This window comes from Zerene cesonia, chromosome 20 (genome assembly GCF_012273895.1).
Source record: "Zerene cesonia ecotype Mississippi chromosome 20, Zerene_cesonia_1.1, whole genome shotgun sequence".
NCBI lineage: Eukaryota > Metazoa > Arthropoda > Insecta > Lepidoptera > Pieridae > Zerene > Zerene cesonia.
This window is the reverse complement of record NC_052121.1, coordinates 1,588,804-1,600,757: the sequence shown is the minus strand read 5'-3', so window position 1 is coordinate 1,600,757 and position 11,954 is coordinate 1,588,804. Positions and strand designations below refer to the sequence as shown.

Here is an 11,954-nt window from a genome sequence, read left to right as displayed (position 1 = left end):
TCCAGTTGTCAATCCTTTTCATATCCCTTTTCCTTTAAAAGCGAGCAGCGCATTCGCAAAAAAATGGCCAAATAAGAAAGTTAAGCTAGAGTACAGAACTACGTAGTACGTTGTGCAGTCAAATATCAAATCTTCTACAATTTTCTAATGCCTATATTACTGCGTACAACACACTTTTGTGTTGTACGCAGTAATGAGTCTTTACTCATTCAGGTATCTCTTTCATCAACAAGACAATTGAGTATAGGAAGAGATTTACTGATATCGTAGATAACATAACTCTATACCAGCTTATATTTAAACATTCCACTAACACACGTCTTAAGGGTCATTACTCATTACTACATAATATGAAACAAAGATGCTTTCTCTGTCCTATGTATGCTTAAATCTTTTTAACTACGCAACGGATTTTGATGGGGTTTTTAATGGATAGAGGGATTCAAGAGGAAGGTTTATATGTAATTTAGTGCAATATTAAAAACAAACAATAAAATGAGATATCCTGTCAATGGAAGAAAATTTTTATTCGTCTTTATTTTATATCGAATTGTTACTTTATCATGTACTCCACTTTTATCAACTTTCTAATTTTGGTAACAATTTTTATGCTAAGATTACATTTGTAAAACATTGGCCGACAGGAGACAACGGAGTAGATGCGTCACCTGATGTAAGTGATCACTGATCTGCGTCGCCCATATCGTCAGGGAAATCGCGTGTGTTGCATTCCTTTTGTTCTTCGTCCTATTTCTTATATTAATCAATTCATATTTGTATACATAGAGTGTAAGTCACTTGAATAAATATTATATTAAGGTTTAAAATAATCAAACAACTGATAATAAATTTGATGCAGGATTGTTTTGTATCTTGGCAATTTCTTCTTTGAACTTAGCAATTGTTTCTTTTGCAAGATGAAGTTTCTCTTTCAATTCAGAAATCTCACTTCTTACTACTGTTTGGGCTGCAACAATCTTTTCTAATGTCTTTTCTTTCTTCTCTTCAACTGAAATACATGTTACATGAATTATATATAAAACATTTTGTAAAAGGTATACTTCAGCCTCATATTATTCAGTAAAAAACATGTGAAAATAACAGTCTATATATAACTAATTTCTTGAAAAATTAGTATATAGTTTGAAATTCAAGAATGAATTGAATGAAAAAAAAAATTTTTATGTCGAGCACGCCTCGGCATATTGGGTCAGCTTGCACCGGGGAAGAACCACAGCCCCACAGAAAACCTGCGTGAGATAATAGCATGCTATTGTGTTTCGTACGGTGGGTGGGGGAAATGGAGGGCGACATCCTTTTTCTTACCCTTCCTAGTCCTTTCCTTTATTCCTCTCGTCAATCCTTTCTTAATCCCTTTGCAATTTAAAAGTCGGCAATCCATTTGTAGAGGTGTTATTTTTACATTTGACCTTATGCCTCTTCAAATGTTCATGGGCGGTGGTAGCACTTACCATCAAGCGACCCACCAGCTCCATTGCCGACTGTGACATAGAAAAAATTAACATAGTAGCTTTTATTCTGGAAATTCCATGACAAAGAGGAACTATGCCAGTAAAATCGGGGGACTATCAATCTTTTCTTTTAATTATATGGGTGAAACTTCTGGCAGGAAGGTAGTAGTCTGTAACTCACGAGATACTGATCTATATCACAACTCTTACAAGTATGCACTAAAACAAGAATAAAATATCACAATTTCTTACAATCTGTATCATGATTCCAAGGGCCGTTAGTTATTGGTTTAACATTGTTAAGCAGATGTTGCATCAACTGTGTGGGCTCTTGGAAGACAATCTCTTCGTATGACTCGCTCACTAAAGCTCGGCCAACCTGTGGCATACCTTCTGTCACTGGGGATTGGAATAGCTTCAGAATGTGATATAAGGTGACCTGTAAGTAGTAATAATAACTGCAGCTTTTTTTTTTGCAGAAACTGATTTATTTAGCTTTAAGAAGCATCTTGTAAAAGCAATAAGTTCATATACTTAAAAGAAATACATTAAAAGTCTATCTAGATATACTAAATCTAAGGGTAACTTCAAATAAATTTACCTTAAGTCAATACTTAAACTAAACAATGATCAGGTAAGCAAACAACGTAACAAATTCTTAACACAGTTTCTATAGTTAATACTAGGTATTGACTAAACATACATAAACACTTACTGGTCTTTCATTGGGGTCATGGAAATATATTTTGATTACAATTTCGAACTCTCCCCATCCCGTTTCTGTAAGCTCGTATGGTGGTTTAGTAACTATTCTATTGGGGTTTGCATAACTTTCGTGTAACTTGAAATGGATCTTTTTTATGTATACTGACATATCTTCATTCGCGTAGGGCTTCACGTAAACTGTCCATTGATGCGTGTGACCATCTTCCTCGCGTTTCTTGCCAAAATATCTTGCTATGTTGCCGTAAACGATCGGTTTTACTATTACCAAACCCTGCAACATATACAGTATTTAACCGTTAATTATTTCTTCCAATTAATCAATGTTAATCCGAGTAATACTATATGCAAGATGATACAAACCTTCACCCGGCCTCCTGAATCCGGGCCGAAGTCTGTTGGTAAACTCATTTCTGTGTTGTAATTTATGAACGTTTTAGAATCCACGGTTGCTGATTTTTTAACACTTTGTTTCAATTAAAAAGGAATGCTAGATTCCTTAGTATTTACTTGAATGTTATGGGGAATATCGTAAATGTTAAAAGCAGACTTTTAATTGTTTATGTTTTGACTTTTGACAAATGACTTTAGTAACTACGGTTTATGACAGTAGCAACATGCAGTAACAGTGACAGATGAAAGAGCGTTCATTGTTCCTAATTTCATAAACATGAGAAGAAATCTTGAGCAAATCGAAATTCAAGATTTTGTATTGACATCTTTTTATATGTTTTTTTTCTTTTATTGTTCGTTAATATTTGTATAAGATTGAGGAACAACATCTTTTTTAGTATGCTATCGTTCCTTACATTGCTATTTAATGTTTATCGTAGTATACTTTATTATTTTCAATTTACGTATGTAATCAAATGTTATGCAAATTAGTGTACAAAATGTGGTTAATTTGGAAAATTAGGAGTTACTTGTGAGATGGTTTATTTGTTACTATAAAAAAGGTAGGGTTAGCAAGATGTTATATTAACAGCACCTGCATGGCACTTGTACACAGCGAAAGTCGGAATTTTATTATTAATATGTATTTAAATTAATTGACATTATACTATGTATTGCATACTAAAATACATGTGTTGATTCATACTTTCTTCTTTTTCGTGATGTAAGAGAGTGTAATAATCATTATTTTTTTAATTTACATCTAAAATTATGAATCCTTCATTTGGGAATAGTGAGTGGAGTTGCTTTAGACCGTAATCACAACTCTTGTGAATATAATAGCAAGATAAAACAATAAAAATACTATTGAAGTATTTCCTTTATTATACAATATTTAAATGCAAGTGAACAATGGTCCAACAAGCTCGTCATCTTAAACATAAAAGTATCATAGCTCATACAATATATTTTTTTAACATTGAACTATCTAGATTGCGAATACACGCATTGTGAGCATATCCTATACAATCACAACATCGAATTGATCTCTTTTACTAAACTTACGTGAAGTAGGCCAAAATTTCATACAACTATAGTATTACAAATGACATTATACAGATCACAAAGTTACACTAATTGAAGCCCGTTGGACAAATTTATCTCAGACTATTAAAATTTATGTTCAGTGCCAGGATTTTCAACATCCGATGCTAAGAGGGGATCATTTTCTTCTTCCAGTCTAGACGAACGTGAGCTGAGTCGTGAAGCCGATACTCTCTGGGTGAAATTCAGGAGATTGGGTACGAGAGCGCCACAAGGTGTTGCAGGGGCTGATCGCGAAGAAATCCTGGTACCGGGTGAGATTCTTGAATTCCTTCCAGTGTAACCAACTGACAGGGGCATGTATAAGCTCGATTTCCTCGTCCTTGCTGATTTCTTTGCTATATCGAGGCGTCGTATGCGCCTGTCTTCACTTAGTCTACGTAAAGTCGAATCCCTCGAAGTCTGTGTTGGACTTGTAGGCTGTGGAGGAGATTCGCAGGCGCCCGCTTCAGGTGACGGGAAAAGATGACGCAAGCCGTAAGCCTCATGGTCGAAAACAGTATCTTCAGAATTGGAATGAGTGTGCCGCAGCGGCGGAGAAGCACCTAAGCGTGGTTTGCAACCGCCATCACAATACATTTCGCAGTCTATGAGCTCTAGTTCAAGATCATAAGATGGATCCTGTAAAAAAGTAATTATCAGTAATTTATTAAGTTTCCATACTTTTATCTATTTTTAAGCAAGGACAAAGAGGTCGAAGTGATTATACCATTGGCTGCACTGGAGAATTGATAAGATTATCCCTAAAAGTAGCATTATTGGTAGGTTCTCGACGCCGTGGTTCAGCGAGCGAAGTAAGAGACCTCAACACTGTGCGCCCGCAGCCCATACTACACTCGTTGTAGCTGCTAGCGCAAGAGTAGGGAGGCGGCACCATGGTGTTTGCCTAGAAATGAGAAGATAAAACATACACAATGTGGTCTAGGTACCCCTATATGTATACACGCTTAAAATTGGTGACAAATGGTGATGTTTCAGGTGGTTTGTCATTTTTTTTACTTGGAATAGGTAAGTGAGAAATTTAAGTATCTGTATGTTTTATCAACAGGTTAAATATATATGCAATTAAAGAATACATTCGCAATGTATTTATAATGGGTTAAGGGCTAATTAAATAATTTTTAGTGACACGAAAAAGTTCCACGAAATTTAATTTTATAGGTATTTTAACACCATTAACGTACCATAGGTGAAACGTTATTAGTTAGATGTGTGGATAAACTATTAAGAAGCTGTTGCGCATTTGCGAAGTCTTTGTATTTTAAACTAGCCGTTCGCCCCGGCATCGCCCGTGGCACATTTCTGGGGTAAAAGTATCTTATAGCACTCGAGAATACTTTTGGTGAATAAAAATTTCAAAATCGGACCAGTAGTTTCGGAGCCATTAGGGTGCAAACAAACAAAAAAACTTTTCCTCTTTATTATATTATTATTAGTATAGGCTGTAGTGTATGTGAGTGCGAGAAAAGTGCATTGTACTAAAGTGAAACAGAGGGAACCATTATGTCGCCTCTAGGGCACGTGAGGTACGTGTGACAGTTGACACTTGACACTTGGTTGACACACTCAACTGTGAGTGACTGACGACTGTAGTAGGCTGCGATCGTCTAAGAGCCAATGTTAAAGGATATAATATATACCTCGTTAACTGCGTTGCACATATAACTCGAATTAAGTGATTCAGCTGTGCTAGTGGCAGATAAAGAACCTGCAAAACGAGATAAGACATGCTTTTAAAAGTCAAGGTCAAGACCAGCACTTATATAATTTCAAATCATTTTATTTCTATTCATTCAGCTATGAGAATTCACTTGAGTTTTCAGTTTTCCGATAGCTGTTTTTGTTACTTCGAGTACGCATACTTTCTACATGCTATCGTGTATACGTGATATAAATGTATTGAAAATCTACTCGCAACAAATTAAGTACTATTTAAAACATTTACCTGGCGCCCGAATAACATAGTTTCTAAAATAGTGCACCATCAGATAATTTCCTCCGGACTTCCCCTCGCCCTCGTTGCACGTAATAACCAGAGGGTACAGGTCTGGCTTTGATGTCACCTGGAATTTTATTCATTAATGTAAAGATAATTAAATATAATGCTTAAATGTTTCTTTTCGTAAACCATTAGATTGATTTTATTGAATGTTGAATGTAGGATATTGGTAGATAATATGAATATAGAGGAGACTTCGCTGCTAAAAATATAACTTTATTTGTTGCACGTGTAGGTTATTATGAAAAATATAACATATAGCCAAGAATACTTTTGTAAAAAATGTGGAAGTATGGCAACACTAAATACACACTTAAAAAAATGATACTCACTTCCGAATACGGCGGTGGGGCCTGGTGGAAAGAGCCGCAGCGGCTGTACCCCGGCGGGGGGTACACCGAGCCGGCGGAATCACGCTCTGAGTTGTTGCGATGCACGCAGAATGCCATAGAGCACATATAGATGCGAGTGCGTTTGAAGACTATACACCATAGACAGCAAGCCACGATGCCCACAAGCGTTCCAAGGATGAAGAGGACTTGCCTTGGGGACAACGTTTTTTATATTAAATATTTCAGTTGTTCTTGGCTTTTACTCATTTAAGAATGATTTTTCTACAATTATTGTAGAGACCACGTACCATTGCCAATACCAACTGCTTGTATAGGACTCCGGTGTGTGCCTAGGTATTATGGTGGCAGGCGCGCAACATCCTTCCTCGCAACAAAGCCAATGTGGCGGACAGTGTTGCCCGTCCGAGCAAGGAGTTTGTGCTGCACACTGCAAGAAATACGTTTTATACAACATTATGTTAAAAATAGAAATTCTTGTTTATGGTAACACAAGACAACACTCGCAGATAAAATGTGATTACATTAATTTACGTGTAGGTAGCTATTGTGCGTGGATTTTTATAACAAGTATATAGCTAAATGCGTTTTATCAGAATTATTGTAAGTATATTGTTAGACGGAATTCATAATGCTGAGTAATGTATAATATTGTCGTAATTTATGTGTATTTAACTTAAAACAAAAATCAACTTTACAAGCGATGACTCATGCATGTTATAATAAAAAATGTATAAATAAAGCATCGTGTAAGTACCATTTTCTTCTAGTGATCACGCAGGATAAGATCCAAGAGAACTGTAAATCTGCTAGAAAAAATAACATAAAATTAAACTGACATAGTACATGCAAGAAATCATAAATAGACGAAGTTCAAAAGCACAGCAATAATATTGCTAATCAGAAGAGTAAATTATTTTTTTACAAAAACGAGCCTGGCGGGGAGGTTAGAGGTTCACTCCAAATATTAACAATTTCCTATCAAACACAAAAATAATCGCGTCAGTAAGTTAAAAACACACGAAGTCATCGAGTAAGAAAATCAAAATAATGTAAATTCAGTCGAAATGAGAATTCCTTCATTTTTGGGACGTGGGTTGAAAAAAGTATTAGACAGTCCTAGAATAATATTTAACCTTCTACGAAAATTTTACGCGGGAACTTAAAAACGCACGGCGCATGTTTTCCCGCCGCGGTCGATCGATTGCGCTGTCAAAGACTTAAGGTGATGAAATTTAATACATTTTACAAGCACAATTTAAAGGTTTTTGGGAATAGTTATTAATAGAAATAAATATTATTAAACAAGCTTTCACATGATGAAGTTTACACATCGTGGAAATATATTTCCAATTTTATGAAAATTGTATTCAGAGGGTTGAAAAATATAAAAAAAAAATGTCTTCTACCATAACATCTAATAAAACTAATTTCCAAAGAGATGGTGTCTCTAACATACAGATGTGACTAACATACAGAAACACTATAGATAGAAGACATTAAATATTTCGAATTAAGAAAAGTAAATGCATGAAAAAAGAAGCGTATTTCAATTGGTTTTCATAATGTGTCACATAAAATGTATATTTACTATTTTGTTAACTCACAAGCGATTGTATAGACATTATCACCAATACAACAGCACCAAAGGTAGCGAAAAACATTGCGATTACGAAAAAGTATGTTGGGCAACGCATGAAGAATAAATCAATTCACATAATCCACATTTATCAACGCAAAGTGCAAATGCACTCTGCAGTGTGGTCAAAAGAAATAACGTGGTTTATTTTCAGTGTCTTCATCCCCTTACTACGTTTCACCCGCGAACGGGGCCGCGAGCTACTGATTTGCTTTGCTCTCAACTGTAAAGGTATTAACCAGTCGCCTTGACCTATCTCCCGTCCCGCGATTACATAAAATGTATATGGCTACGGGGGTAGCTCTTAGAATAATAACAGGTCTGGCTATGCTGGTTATTGTTCAGGTTAGCTATGACGTCCAATATGAGGATATGATTGATTTCTATGTGAAACATTTTCATGTGTAATTTTCAAAAAGCACAATTGTTTAGGTTTACAATTATATGATAATTATCTAGCATGCGTAACCGAATGAAATAGTTCTTATTTCAAATATTATTATTATATGGTACAATACTTTATGGGCGGAACCTTTTTTTTCCGCCATAATAAAAGTTTGTTTATCGAGGAGTATATAATTCACGTGATGTTTCGAGTATTGGATGGAGATATAGAAATAATTTAAAACTTGCAACCTTGAATATTTTCAGTTTTAATACAACAATATTACAAATTAGGACGATAAAAATATGACTTTACATAGTATAGTAAAAAAACTGTTACATTTAGTATTACCTACGCACAAAAAAAATCTACTATATAATATATTCTATATGGTTTTTAATATACTGTATACGTTGGAGGTAGGTACTTTTCTGGTGAATGTCTGATGACGTGACGTAACTGCAAACGTTTTGAAAGTTCATAAATTTGACGTTGTCATATCAATTGTCATTATCATTTATCAAACTCGAAGGCAAATGTCACTATCAGTTGTTCGGTGTAGGAGCCAGAATTGAACTAACAAATTTCTTTTTAACCGCACAAGAATATGAACTATTAAAGCATATTTTGTTTAAAACTTTAATAAGTCAAGGAAATAGAAATTATGCGGTGTTTTATTCTTATAGCCTGTTGCGCTATATTAGGTGTTGCAGCATGGGACGACGACGATTTAGAAGTTTTCGACGTGGTAGAAGAAGTGAACCAAAATTTTTATGAACTCATAGGAGTTTCTCAGGTATGCAATTTATAATAATTATTTATTACCTAATGACTCAAAGTTTAAATTATTAAATAATTATTCGAATTATTTGTTCTTAAAATATGACCTACAATGTTAAGGAAAATATGAATAGGTAGTAAGATATTTAATTCAGTACTTTTGTATGAGAATTTGTCATTAGGTTTATCAATAATACAGAGAGATCGGGCTGATATCTCTGCGGTGGGAAAATATATGAGCTGATGATGATGATAAATTGACATAAATGATCACATATATTTTACATTTTACACGTAAATTGGTTTTAGGATGCATCACAATCTGAAATTAAGTCGGCGTTTAAAAAGTTAACTCTGAAGTTACATCCAGACAAGAATGATGCCCCAGATGCTGATGTTCAGTTTAGGAATTTAGTGTCTGTTCATAATATTCTCAAAGACCCAGGTAAAAGAGAAAAGTAAGTTAAAAATAATTGTTAAACCTTTACTGGATGTAGTGTTTGTTGAATATCATTCAAGTTTTATGAGTATAAGTTTTTATAGCAATACTATTATTAATAATTTGCTAAAATGTGATTTAATTTTTTTTAGGTATAATGAGGTTCTTAAAAATGGATTACCAAATTGGAGATCAGCAGTATATTATTACCGACATGTCAGAAAGATGGGATTGGCCGAGGGTTCCATTATCCTGTTTATCATTGTTACATTTGGACAGTATTTAGTTGGTTGGGCAGCATATGCAGAGAAGAGGTACACTGCTGTAAGTAAGTTTTTAGTTAAATATTTAAAATATGGAATTTGAGTGATAACAACTTTTGCCTAAAAATGGATATTTTTATAGGAACAAATATTGAATACCAGAGGCAAAAAGCAATTGAAAAAGTCTGGTTTTGATACTGGATTGGCCGAAATATTAGATCAGTTACCTAAGCCTAGTATCAAAGATACACTACCCTTTCAAATACCAAGAGCAATTTGGTGGTCTATAACTGCCATCCCTAGTGCTATTGCTGCATTTAAAGAGAGAAAGAAGCAGCAAGAGGAGGAAGAGAGAAGGAGAAAGAAAAAGTAAGAGAACACACATACACACACACACACACACACACACACTTAATCTAACAACAATTAACAAATATATTTTCTTTTTCTTTTAATTAGACAAAATGAATTGTTACACAATTAAAAGGGTCAATTAAAAGATCACTGACAACCGAGACACAGTTTTCAATTAGTTTGGTAGTCAGTGGATCATTTAAGAATTGTGAGTGATGGTTTTATGTCAATAAACGTTTTTTTTTATTTTACTTAGTTATTATATCGGCCTATACTTTTCTTAAGTAATTATAGGAATTTATTTGTTAACTAATTATTTAATGAAAATTTTGTTTCATTCAATTATTTAATGTTTCAATTTATAGCTTCCAAGTATAATTTGATTGATTATATTCATTAATAAAGTGCCTATCTTTAATAACAGAGATAAAAATGCAATACCTACTATGATTAGAAATTAATGTCTTTTAAGATACAATTTACTATAGAAAATATAATTATGCAACATAATAATATAGTAATTAATTGATAATTTATATCAATAAAATACAAGGTGCTCACCCCAGCTTCTCCCAAATAAATATTTTTTCTACAATATATGTTTTTAAACTGACCCAAATCTAATAAACTAAAATATCTGCCGTTTTAGAGTTATAAGTGGTGTAACTAACAGTACTCTCTTTTTTATATATATATGTATAGTTCTAAGATAATGCTTTTTAATATATTAGAATTTCCCACTGCACAGAAGGTATAAACGCAAAAGTGTGTTTGTATGGCTTTGACTTTCTTTTACATCGCAATGAAGTGATTATATAATTTAAAATCTCATTCCCACGGGAATTTCTACTAGACTTTCCGGGCGAAGTATTAAAAAAGGCTACTAATTATCGCGGTAAAACATCTCTCATTCTCATGGGAATTTTTATTATTTCTTATGACTGCCCGGGTGAAGTCAGTGCCAATGTTAACGATGGTATTCTACTATTATCTCATTAGGGAGGAAGAAGAGCGCGCCCGGGAGGCGCGCGAGGCGGCCGCGGGCGAGGCGCGCGCGGCGGCGGGCGGCGCGCGGCGCCGGCGCGGCTTCGTGCCGCCCGAGCGGGACTGCCTGCTCGAGCCGGCCGACGAGCCGGACGACGCCGCCGCGCTCGTCAGCAAGCCGGTGAGTTGGTTCTGAACGTGCCTGAGTGTGATACCTTTTGTGAGTGTGTTCACAAACACACAGACAGACAGAGAGTGTGTTACATTTTTTATTGAGAGATAGAAATGTTACATTAATTTAACGGCACATAGCCTCACATAAATAGGAATATTATACACACATTGTTATGTGTTTATGTATGATTGAATGGACAGTTAGTTGAAAAGGGAATTATAAGTGAAATGAGTTAGTGAGTTAACGGTTTAGTAATAACTTTTCTTCAATGGGCGTGTGCCTGCTCTGCCAGAAGGACGGGGTACCAGTGGGTAAATTAGTCGGCTAGTCTTGTTGGTAACTTGTAGTTGATGTAAGGTGGTTGATATTTAGTATATATTTATATTGCGAAAAGGTGTTTTTTCGCAATGAATTGTTATGCTATAATCGGATCTTTTTCGCTTATATTCTGTATGTCGCAAAAACAAACATCCGTCTCCCCAGTCGGCACCGCCTATGATATCCGGCGGGCTGTGGACGGACGACGACCTGCTGGAGCTGGTGCGGCTCGTGAAGCGCTACCCGGCGGGCGCCGCGCGCCGCTGGGAGAGCATCGCCGAGCGGCTGCAGCGGCCCGTGGCCGAGGTCACGCACATGGCCGCCAAGCTCAAGGAGAACTGCTACAAGATACCCGGCCAGGAGCCGGAGCCCGTCCCGGAGGTGCCCAAGAAGGTGAGTATGTGTGGGAAGGTGCTGGGTCAAGGGTAGAGTACGTGCTGAGAGTGCCAGCTGTGTCAGCCAGTACTGCTCACACATAGATTGCTGTTTATTAAATTATTATACGACCACCTCCTTGGTACAGTGGTTCACGCGTGAGCGTGTAGAACCAAGGGGTCCTGGGTTCAATTCCCGGTG

The 11,954-nt window shown here is 35.7% G+C and overlaps 3 protein-coding genes across 5 annotated transcripts in view; 1 reads left to right on the top strand and 2 right to left on the bottom strand.

The window, feature by feature from the left end:
• Positions 1-505: 505 nt before the first annotated feature.
• On the bottom strand, positions 506-2,785 carry LOC119834981 (YEATS domain-containing protein 4). Its single transcript, XM_038359558.1, has 4 exons — positions 2,559-2,785; positions 2,188-2,469; positions 1,725-1,911; positions 506-1,009 (listed from the first exon to the last, which is right to left on the bottom strand). The coding sequence occupies exons 1-4, from the start codon at positions 2,604-2,606 to the stop codon at positions 831-833; spliced, it is 696 nt and encodes a 231-aa protein (XP_038215486.1). The 5' UTR covers positions 2,607-2,785; the 3' UTR covers positions 506-830.
• A 668-nt stretch (positions 2,786-3,453) lies between these two features.
• LOC119835310 lies at positions 3,454-7,890 on the bottom strand. 3 transcript variants are annotated; one of them, XM_038360060.1, is made up of 8 exons: positions 7,649-7,890; positions 6,799-6,850; positions 6,332-6,471; positions 6,024-6,234; positions 5,638-5,755; positions 5,333-5,400; positions 4,402-4,578; positions 3,759-4,313 (listed from the first exon to the last, which is right to left on the bottom strand). In XM_038360060.1, the coding sequence occupies exons 2-8, from the start codon at positions 6,799-6,801 to the stop codon at positions 3,759-3,761; spliced, it is 1,272 nt and encodes a 423-aa protein (XP_038215988.1). In that variant the 5' UTR covers positions 6,802-6,850; positions 7,649-7,890. The 3 variants fall into 3 exon arrangements, with proteins under 3 accessions (XP_038215987.1, XP_038215988.1, XP_038215990.1); XM_038360062.1 differs by having other exon boundaries at positions 6,799-6,847; XM_038360059.1 differs by lacking the exon at positions 6,799-6,850 and having other exon boundaries at positions 3,454-4,313.
• A 694-nt stretch (positions 7,891-8,584) lies between these two features.
• LOC119835270 (uncharacterized protein F54F2.9) overlaps positions 8,585-11,954 on the top strand; it is a 4,979-nt gene continuing 1,609 nt past the window's right edge. Inside the window, exons 1-6 of the mRNA XM_038359995.1 lie at positions 8,585-8,861; positions 9,155-9,303; positions 9,437-9,608; positions 9,690-9,916; positions 10,901-11,066; positions 11,544-11,771. Of these exons, the coding sequence (XP_038215923.1) occupies positions 8,730-8,861; positions 9,155-9,303; positions 9,437-9,608; positions 9,690-9,916; positions 10,901-11,066; positions 11,544-11,771 (1,074 nt within the window). The 5' untranslated portion in view covers positions 8,585-8,729. The remainder of the gene's footprint in view (positions 8,862-9,154; positions 9,304-9,436; positions 9,609-9,689; positions 9,917-10,900; positions 11,067-11,543; positions 11,772-11,954) is intronic.